This window comes from Helianthus annuus, chromosome 16, assembly GCF_002127325.2.
Source record: "Helianthus annuus cultivar XRQ/B chromosome 16, HanXRQr2.0-SUNRISE, whole genome shotgun sequence".
In the NCBI taxonomy this organism is placed as follows: Eukaryota; Viridiplantae; Streptophyta; class Magnoliopsida; order Asterales; family Asteraceae; genus Helianthus; species Helianthus annuus.
This window is the reverse complement of record NC_035448.2, coordinates 154,682,798-154,694,000: the sequence shown is the minus strand read 5'-3', so window position 1 is coordinate 154,694,000 and position 11,203 is coordinate 154,682,798. Positions and strand designations below refer to the sequence as shown.

Sequence of the window (11,203 nt, the reverse complement as noted above, 5' to 3'; positions counted from 1 at the left end):
ATGCTGGTTATATCAGCATGTTCACTGTGTATCCGTTTAGTGCTACTGTGCTTCTTGTGCATCAAGTTTGTCACTAGAGTTCAGTAAATAAATAATGTAGTGACAGGAAAAAATCAAAGTATGATGCAGACATGTACATGTATCAACAATCAAGTAGCAGTTTATCAGAAATCTCAGTTAAGCACAGTAATTAGGCAACAGTTAATAGCTAATTAAGTCGTACGGATACCTGGTTTTGTGAGGGTTGTCACACATCAGTAACCTGAACATCTCTTTTGACAGATGTTTGGTTCAGCTGTTTTGTGACAGCTGTTTGAACTGGCACAAACAGTGGTTGTTTCTTTGTGAATTTGACCGATGGTGATGCTGATGGACTCAAGGATGTTTTAGCAAGGTACTCATTCTTTTTGATATCAAAGTTTTTGAGATACACACATGCTTGAGTTTTGTGGTTTGTTTCACCACAGACAATGCAGCTTTCAGCTGAAACTATGACACTTGTTTTGTTTATATCATAAGCTTTTAAGTGGAAACAATCTTTTGTTAGATGGTTCCTTTTCTCACAGAATTCACAAAACAAGTTATCAATTTTTTCTTTCTTCTTCCTCTTTTCAGACTCCTTTGCAGCAGAGGTTTTAACCACTGCTGGGATGTCCTTAAGAGGAATGACTTTAGCTTTTGGAGCTTTAACACCATCAGTTGATGTAAAGTCCATTGGCTTGAAATTTTCAAGAATATCACACTCATCAGACCATTTTGGTTTAATTATCTGTTCCTCTGATAGGGTTCAATCCCAACAAAACCCTAATCTAGCTCGACGTAGAAAAAAAGAAAGAAAACCCTAGATTCAACTCAATCCTTTCTTAATTTTTAGGATGTTATGTAATTTAAAAAAAAATAATATAAGTTTCTATTTTATTTTATAAATCTCAAGTATATAAAAAATATAAAGTCAGCCAACATGGCATCCCCACGCCGCTAACCCACGCCGCTTTCACACCCCAGTTTTTTTAGTGGTCCGATAGAGCCCACAATCGCCACGTGTCGAGCAAAGCCTCCAACCCAAGCCCCCCACACCCCGCAGCCGTGAAGTTTACACTTTACTTATTTCACCCAATGACCTAACATCTTCTTCTCTTTAAGAGTGAACTCGTTATCAGAAAACCCACAAGACCTCGTTAATACGCTAATAACCAACAGGGTTAGATATAACGCAGCTTGCGCTAAGAGGTGGCATTCAAAAGATATAACCTAACATTTCTGATTCGCCCACTTTGCCATCTCTACACTATATCCAATTTTATTTTTAAGTAACACATTATCTATATGAATAGAAAGTTACGATGAACAGTACTTCAATATTTTATTTAATATTGGTTCTTTTAGTTTTCATTATTTTACTTCTTTATTACTTTAATTGATTTTAATCATATTTATTCTTATATTATTTTTATGATACGGTCAAAGTATGTGTTATCAAACAAAATACTATAAAAATGAATGCATATCGGTACCTATTTCGTCCGGTTCATTCGGTAGAATATCGTAACGGTAGGGTGTCACAGTTTATGGAAAGGATTAATAATAAAATTAAATATTGGTACCGATTGATAAATTTGTTGTTTAATCGGTTTCAATTCGGTTTGGTACAATAGCGATACAACGTCCTTTTTCAAAAAAAAAATATTGCAATGTTGAAATATAATAAACAAAGAATGCAAACGAACATAACCAATATCAACTGAACAAGATTATTAGTTCATTACTGGTATTGATATTCGTTTTTGTTGTTTTCGACTGATATTATGTTTCCTCTTTGGAATGATACTATAGCAAATGCCGGTACCGTAACAAATCGAATTAATACCGATTGATTCCCGCCGCGAAGCGCGAGGCAATCTCACTAGTTAATTATTAATACATAAAGAAACAACCAGGTTTACAATTATAAAAAAAAAAAAAAAAATGATCCCTTGAGAACACAAGAGTCTCCTACAACTAGCATTGCAGTCATATCAAAAAGCTGTAGAACTTTGGATTAACTAAACATCTAATACCGATAAAATATAAAAAACAGAAAATAATAAATAAAGCAAGACATGTGATCGGTTTAGATTGGGGTGGGCCCTACCATCATTACATTTTCTTCGTATTAACATAGTTAACCCATTAACAAAATCTCCATTCACTACCATGGTTAACTGAAGGGCGCGGTGTAGCGGTCGTTAACGGCCTACGTGGCACCGTTAACAAAGCTTTAGTTAACCCACAAGAACCAGCCTAACAAAATGTCTAGTCGTCTATAATATTTATAGAGCTTTAACACAAGCAGTTTATTACTTTAGGTTTTGATGGCTTCAAAAGAGCTTACCGATGTCATGAAAATAAATAGTTACATGTTTTTAATTTTTAATTGATATAGCATTATATTTTATGTAATGCAAATATAATCTTATATTTTCAAGGTTGTAAAAATCACGTCTAGGCAGTGATTAATTGGTCATCGAGGCGTGCCGCCTGAATTTTGGCAAATCGGTCAAACTAGGTGGCAGTGGTCAAAATTGGTCAAAGTAAAGAGAAATCGGTCAAAAGTCACCCAAAATCGGGCCTAATCGGTCAAAATTGGACCAAATCGATGTAATGGAATGAGTTCTTACCTCAATTTGAACCAAATCAAACAAACATTGAACCAAAATTGGGGCTACGGCTTCTTTATGGGGCGTCATGTCTGATGAACAAGAGAGAGGGGAAGAAGTGGCGTGTAATGAACAAGATGGTGGAGTTATATTTAATTAAGTTTGGGTTTTTTAACATTTAACCCCTCTATCTTTCATAAGTTTACATATACCCCCAAACTTGTAAATTTGTATATAAAAAGTATAACGTTAACTACATATTTTTATAAAATTGTAAAACTATACATAAAAAGCCCAACCCGATTAATCCTTAGGTGGTACCTCACCGGCTGACTAACGGCTAGCGATCTCTACAACATTGTATATTTTTAACTAATTATAATGTTTTCCAATTTCTAAATCCGGATGCCCTGCCTGACCGGTTTGACAAGTGAACTAGCAATGCAACAAATTCAGTTTTCAGTACATTGATATTAAGTCGTCAATATTGTGAAATATACTTCGAGAAACATGCTTCTGAAATATTTGTTTAAAAAGGATTTAGAATGTTTTACAATAATACTGATCACTTTTTATAATTTGTAAAAAGAAAAGGTTTGTGATATATGAACCTAGCAAAGCGATTAATCAAATAGAAATTTATACATTTCCTGTTTGTTGGGCATCTGTGTAAACTTTCAACTCACCTGAAACACATATAAGGTTGTTGGGATCACAACAGTAAGGCAATGGTTTAAGAAAAATGTTTCGACTGGTGATCAAATATTAAGATCATAAACACCATCTTGTGTTTAACATAAACAATCCAAAACAAATCTACAATAACAAAAAACACTCACTTTGGTTTGTCTTGTAATGTGACCATCGACTTCAAAACTCCTGGACCGATCTTGTCAGCAAGAACACCTTGTTCCGATATAAAAAAAGACTTCTCTTTTACATAACTTTGTAGCTTCTTAACATCGTAGTCTAGCTTCGTTTGATCTACATTTCAAAACAAATGTAATACAAAAGTAAATCTCCTTCACCGTTTGGTAATCTAATGATGTGGTTCTAGGGGTGTGCACGGTTCGGTTTTATGGTAAAACCGAAACCAAAACCGTAACCGAATGTTTGGTTTCAGTTTTTTTCGGTTTTAGCAACGATTCGGTTCGGTTTTTTCGGTTTTTAGAACAAAATTACATAACATTCAAAAATAAATAGTATAATCCAAAATTCAAAAATCTTTTATCTTTCTTAGATGTTTACACTTAAGTTATTATATTTAACCTTTCTAATTAATATTATTCACTAAGCCTAACCTTCTAATCTATTTTTATGTTTCTCCAAATTTTTATTTAGACATTTTCTTTTATAATACTTTGAAGATCATTTAATTTTTATATTAAATTTTGTTATTTCTTGTAGACAATAGATAAATCATTTCAATTATAAATAAACATGTTGATATTTTTATTATAAATACTTAACATTCAAGAACAAAATTCATACTTCCTACTAGCACGGGTCAAACACTTAAACAACTTAAACTTAAACATAAAGATATGTGGACTAGACCTACTATTGTAACTTATCGATTCGGTTTTTTTCGGTTATTGAAAATGGTTATCCGAAAACCGAACCAAATTTTTCGGTTATTAAAAATCCGAGAACCGAACCGTCGGTTATTGTTTCGGTTCGGTTTTTCCGGTTACGGTTTGGTTATTTCGGTTTTCTGCTCACCCCAAGTAGTAACAACGTTACCTTTCTCCAAGATGGTATGGGCTGCATGAAACGGGACCCGCGCAAATATATCGGTTCCGGAAAACATCATCCATGTTTTTTCCTTAGAATCGTGATTCCCGCAAGTTGCACAAATCTCCTTAACTAAAGGCCTTGATTCATCAATTTCTTTCATCACCAACTCGAACGGTGAAGGGACACTAGTTACTGTGGTCCGGGCCCGCTTCCTTAATGCAGTTAACGCTTCCCTGTTCCCATTTCTCATTCTATCAATCTCAACTAACTATTATAAAAAAAGTCCATCAGTTTTAAAATATGAGACAAATTCTAGTTAAAGTGAGGGAAATTTAGTTACCTCGTGTCGTGCAAGTAGGAGATTCTCTGCTTCTGTCTCGATTTCAATTAGTTTTTCTTGAAATTGCTTCATTGTATCGTCCATTTTTAATCTGTCCAATATAAACTCTCATTAAAAATAATGGATTGTATAATCTCTTCATTCAACAAATGAAACCTTAGGATAAGAACATAGGTAATGAACTAGTTATGTACGCATATGAATGAATAAAGATGAAGCATAAGAGCATAATAACTAAGATCATTAGAACTAAAACATAAAACAATAATAAGATGAGATTATGCGTTCACAGATCTTCCAACTGATAATCTACTTGCAGGCAGCAAGAATGAATGTTCCAGCTAATAAGAGTGTGTTTGACCAAAACACCCTTGCACATCAAAATCTCATAATGATTGGTAATTATCATACAAGTTCAACATACAGTCCGGTTCTTGGTGTTATAAGGGGCAAGGTGCTCCGATGAATTTTGGTCACAAAAGCCGATGCTCTAGCTTTTTACTTTTAAGAAAACTCAAACAAAAAAAAATTATAGTTAATTTTAACTTGTTATATGTTAACTTTTAAACACAAAAATCTAAGCAGTCAATAGCGGTGCTGTAGCGGCGCTATAGCGGTTAGCGGACCTCAGGGTGTGTAGCGGTCCAAATAGCGGTGGCCTATAGCGGTTCCGCTATTAGCGGCGCTAAATACCGCTATTTGGCCGCTATTTGGAAACCTATATAGCGGTTATAGCTTCAACTCATTAAAAACCCAAGTCGAAGAGTGTATTGCTTGGTCCTTAGTTCCTAGGTAATAATAGAGAAGAAATGGTGGCTAATCGAAGTTGCTGAATCAAACCTTACCTTACCTGCTGTAACCGGAACAAAGTATCCATCATCACCATCGTCTAAAGAATGTGTATCTGGGAACAGTGTGAATGTGGATGCGACCGTTCCTCTTGCAGCAGTGAAGAAGAGACGGGGAGTGGGAAAACGGCGTATGATGAAAGTGAGGATGTTTAGGGTTATTTAAGTTTGGGTATTTTAACATATAACCCCCTCCATCTTCATTAGTTTATATTTAGTTCTCATACTTGTGAATTTATATATATTTTTTCATATATATATATATATATATATATAGGGTTAGGTTAACGTACAAATGCCCTTATCGTACATTACGTACGCTACAATCTCAGCCGTCCGATCATCTTCCCGCATTGAATTCGCATGTTGTTTTTTTGTAACAATTTCGCATGTTGGTTTTTTAACATGCGATTTCATCAAAATTACCACATGCGAAATTGTTACAAAAATAAACAAGATGCTATTTCATCAAAATTATCACATGCGAAATTGGTACAAAAAAACAACATGCGAATTCATCAAAAATTATCACATGCAAAATTGTTATAAAAAAAACATGCTATTTCATCAAAATTATCACATGCGAAATTGGTACAAAAAAACATGCGAATTCATCAAAAATTATCACATGCGAAATTGTTATAAAAAAAAACAACATGCGATTTTAAAATGCGGGAAGATGATCTGACGGCTGAGATTGAAGCGTACATAATGTACGATAAGCAATATTGTACAGTACACTTTACCTATATATATATATATAGGATAGGAGTTGGCCAGAAAGTCTAAATTTCCTAAAAAGTGTAAAAAGTCATAAAACACCATAATGTCAATCATAAAACACACCAAAAACCCACAAATAATATGATGAAGATTACTAAAACATCATGTATGTGGGTTTTGTGTTGTGTTTTAGATGTTAAGGCTCTGATTGTGGAATGACAAATATTATTGTGTTTTATGTTGTTTAGCATTGTGTGTTTTATATTCATAGTTCTACGATGGTGTGTTTGAAGTTTTTATGGACTATTAGAGTTTGAATATGGTGTTTTCGTAATATTCATTCTATTATTTGTGAATTTTAGGTGTGTTTTATGCCTGAAATTATTGTGTTTTATGACTTTTTACACTTTTTAGGAAAAACACACTTTCCGTAGGATCCCTCTCTCTCTCTCTCTCTCTCTCTATATATATATATATATATACACATAAATACATAAATTATGCATGGTATAAAAATTACCGCTATATCACCGCTATACCACCGCTATAAACTATACATCATATAGCGGACCTTGACCACTATCCGCTATTTTACCGCATTAACTGCATAGACAAAAATATAACTCATTCTAATCATCTCTGGTCAGATTTGTTCAATGATAGTCTAATTTAACTTGTTATTTGTTAACTTTTCAACACAAAAATATAACACATTCTGATCATCTCTGGTCAGATTTGTTCAACGATGAACAGAAAATCGAAAGATCAGGAAAAAAAAACGAAAAATTGATTCAAATAATGGGGAGAAAACGAGGGTTCAAGTCCCTCTGGGGGTATACTAAGACTCAAGACGATAGGAGTGGTGCTTCACACCCAAAAAGAAGGGAGCTACGTCTGAGTTAAACTTGGAGATGGAAGTCTTAGTCTTAACTTTTTCAAATACTCAGACCCATTGCTCACTCAATGGTCATATTCGTTTAACCCGCTTTGAAAAACTCGGACCCATTGCAATAGACAATCTAGTTTGTTCAAAGACTGGTCAACTACATAAGGCACCGCTTCAGCCGCATGGCATACGCATCACATGAACCACAATGATGTGTTTCCATGACCGCATCAAACACATCGCGCATTGTGCGCGCATGTTTAAACCAAGATCCGGTTGACCCATTAACGTGTTTCATTTTCTTTTATACTTCGTAAACAACCAGTATACAGTATACTGAACACAATTACAAGTATTACTTAGCACTAAAAACTATGACATCTAAACATTTGTAGATTTAACTAAGCCATAACTATATCATATGTCATCTCAACTTTGAGCAACAAGGTAATCTACAGTGTCTTTACCAAAACAGAGGCATAATAATAACCTATTTTTTGTGATCATCTAAAAAAACTGCAACGTCTAATCCTATGATGCCATTGAAATTAACTAAACGTATGAAAGTTGAAACCCTAGGTACGGTAGACCTGTTTTCTAACCTAGATTATTATATACCCTTACAAATCAAGTAAGATTGATGAAACTTTAATGTGAAATCAAGAGAATTAGATAAGAAACAGACCTGAAAACTTAAATTTGGGGGACTCAAAATCAAGGTTTGAGAGAAGATGGATATGGAAGACGAATCCTCTCGGCCCTCTCAAGCAAAACGATGAACAAAGGTTACACAACCCGTTTGGACCCGTGACCCATCATAATTTATCAACAGTTTAAAAGTGGCCCATTGGTTCTGTAACCTGTTTCTAACTTCTGTTGTGACCCAAATGAATCCAAAAACTTAAAAAGTAAAATAATCACTCAGAAACTGTAAGAGCGGATTGTTCTTTCTAAGTTTTTTTTTTTTCTTATTTTATAGATTTATGATCTGCAAGCATTTTTCAAAACTAGTAGTGGCAAAGTGGGTGGGTTGGGCAGGTTATGGATTAGGATGGGTTTGGGTCAGGATGGGTTTGAGTCATAATGGGCTAAAAATAAATAAAATTTAATAAAAAAATCAGAAAAAAAAATAAAAAAATTAATAAACATGTGGTTTAGTTTTCAAATTTTCTATGCTAGTGTTATATCTTTCTCATTTTTCCTGCAACTATTTTTCAGTAATATAAGCATTTTTATGCCTTGTTTCTAGCGACAAGCGAGGTACAGTTGTGCCTTCGACAACCTATGTCCAATCCAAGCATAAGTGATAGACACCAACATTCAGTGCACCTCTATATGCATCTACACGACATGATTTAAACCGACCTGATTAACTCGAACCCGATAACCATATAATGTATACTTCATATAGGGAAATAGATTTAAACCGACCCAAATTGATAACTAGAAGCAAAAAAAAAACAACACCAATGCATATGCTGCCATAAAAAATAACTTAAAAACAACTTTTAAATATTAAATTGCACAGGTTATATCTAATGAATGTCAAACATGTTTAAAAGATAAGCTCAAAGTTGCGCAAATTGCAACAAGGAAGGGCATCCATCGAACAGAAGCAAACGATTACAACGGTTCCTATATAGGCAATTTGTCGAACAGTTGGTGGGCACACCAAATGGCAACCGAATTTGAATATCATCGCAAACTAGCCCTAATCTGAAACATATAAACCCTATTAAACTGAATAAATGTATAATTTCCAGAAATCTCACCTCAAAGAAAAAATCCTTATCCCGCAATTGAAGAACAAACAGATTGATCAGTGGTTGGTTTCTGGAAGAATGATTGGAGAAACGATGGCGAACTGGAATGGAGTTGCTCAGTTTTTTGGAACAATGATGCGCTTTAGGGTTTACCCAGTAGAATCCTGTTTGGTAAAAAAAAACCCATCCGTTAATAAACTTAAATAATAATAATGTTTTAAAACACAAATTTAACCCATACTTTTTCTAAGACTACCTCGCTCCGATGGGCCTTCGGAGTCCTTCAAAATCCTTTTTTTTTTTTTTTTTAACGGTCAACAAACTCAATCCCGAGCATTCTCGGGGCACCCACTGGACAAACGGAGTACTCCGAGAGTAACCCAAGTCCACCACCAATTCCGGGGAAAACCCGGTAACCCACCCGCCCGTAGACACGACGGTGAAATTACCGGTAAAACTCGTTTGGCTCAAGGATCCAACCCAGGTTTCCCTGGGTCTCCTATCATTGCCCACCAATGCCTCACTCTGCACCAAGTGGGAGTCGAACCTGCATCTCTCAAGAGAAATGTAAGCCCTCCACCACTTGATCTAGAGATCATTGGCGTCCTTCAAAATCCTTACTTACCTTTAGCATCGTAAAACTTTATCCATAGGATGCCGGTTATTGCATTTAGTGTGGGCCCAAAGTAAAAAAAAAAACATAAAAGTTTTGTTTAAATATTGTATGTAGTAGGTAGATGATGAGGTTGAAATTAAGAAGGGTAAGGATATTTGTAGGGTTGGTGATAAAATTGGGGTTTTTAATGGTTTGTAAGGATATGATCTGGCGGTTGACGTGGCAGCTAAGAACGCCTAAAGACGCACGTAATATTAGAGATAGTCTAACTATATTCAAGTGACATCCGTAACAAACTCAAGACCACCAATAAAATTAACAACGTCAAGTACCAAAAATACTATTAAGTAAAGAACAAACTATGGTACAATAAATCAATATGTAATCATATGCTCATTATTCCTATATAATAACAATTAACATAGGTCTTATGAATAGTTAGGGGTGTAAACAAGCCCAGAGACTCGAGAGCTATTCGTGATCGGTTCGGTTAAAAGCTCAAACGAGTCGAGCCTAAACGAGCCCGAGCCTGAAATAGAGCTCGTTTAGTTATCGAGCCCGAGCTCGAGCCTGAAATACAAAGCTCGTTTAGGCTCGCAAGCCCAAACGAGCCTAAACAAAATTTTAGTTTTTATATATATAATATAATAATGATAATGATGATGATAACATTGGTGAGCCGAGCTCGAGCCGAGCTTTGGCTCGCTTAATCGCTATTGAAACGAGGTCGAGCCGGGCTTTTAACTCATTTGAGGTTGTTCTCGAAATAGCTCGAGCCGAGTCGAGCCGAGCTCGAGCTCAGAGAAGTAGGCTCGAACCGAGCCGAGCTCGAGCTTCATAAAAACATAACAAGTCGAGCTCGAGCCTAGTCGGGCTCGACTCGACTCGTTTACACCCTATGAACAGTATACAGATTGGGAAAAACAAAGTATTAATTACCATTGTGCCATCCCATCTATATAAGGAATAGAGAGAGACAAACAGAGAGAAACGAGAGAAAGAGAATATGGTAAAGAGAGAGAAAGAGATTTAGGGTCGGTTACCAATCCTTAGACCACCCGTAGTGATAGTGTCAAGTGGTGTGATGTTGCCACTTCACACCCCATAACGCCGGTCACATTGCCCCCAATGGCTTGTTTCGTCAAAAAAATTGTTGGTCGTGTTTATTAAAACGTCAGACAAGTGATTGTTTAACCAATATACCAAACCAACCATGCATTTTGGACCAAATCCAAAGCTAACGCAAAGTGTGCTATATTGGAACGCATTTGATGTGGGTATGTGTTTTTATGTATTTGGTGTGGGTATGTGTTTGTTTTTATGAGAGGTGTGAGTATGGGTAATAGAGGGAGATATTGCACTATATATTATTTTTTTTAAATTTGACCGTTGTCTGACGTTTTAAGACGAATAGTATCATTTGTGTGTGTTTTTAATATTAATGTAATTTTTTATTTAATGTAATATTATTTGATGTATTTTCCTAAAAAATAAAAGAAATTAAAAATAAATAGTTGGGTAATCATTGCAAGCGGCATTATACCACTATACTACGTTTGAACTTCACCACATAATGTCCCATGCTGACTGGGATGCCACATGTCCCTTCATGCTCAAGGGAGAGGCTTAAAGATCAAGCCCCACTACACATTGT

The 11,203-nt window shown here is 35.3% G+C and overlaps 1 protein-coding gene across 1 annotated transcript; it reads right to left on the bottom strand.

Moving 5' to 3' along the window:
- Nucleotides 1–3,238: 3,238 nt before the first annotated feature.
- On the bottom strand, nt 3,239–9,123 carry LOC110916525. Its single transcript, XM_022161238.2, has 5 exons — nt 8,943–9,123; nt 4,714–4,804; nt 4,380–4,641; nt 3,476–3,620; nt 3,239–3,322 (listed from the first exon to the last, which is right to left on the bottom strand). The coding sequence occupies exons 2-5, from the start codon at nt 4,795–4,797 to the stop codon at nt 3,319–3,321; spliced, it is 495 nt and encodes a 164-aa protein (XP_022016930.1). The 5' UTR covers nt 4,798–4,804; nt 8,943–9,123; the 3' UTR covers nt 3,239–3,318.
- Between the last annotated feature and the right edge of the window lie 2,080 nt (nt 9,124–11,203).

Bases quoted from the DNA above. Each gene is read 5' to 3' on its own strand.
- LOC110916525 (XM_022161238.2), bottom strand. From the start codon at position 4,797: ATGGACGATACAATGAAGCAATTTCAAGAAAAACTAATTGAAATCGAG. The intron at 4,642-4,713 runs GTAACTAAATTT...TTTTTATAATAG, and splicing joins TCCTACTTGCACGACACGAG to TTAGTTGAGATTGATAGAAT. The intron at 3,621-4,379 runs GTAACGTTGTTA...TTTGAAATGTAG, and splicing joins CCATACCATCTTGGAGAAAG to ATCAAACGAAGCTAGACTAC.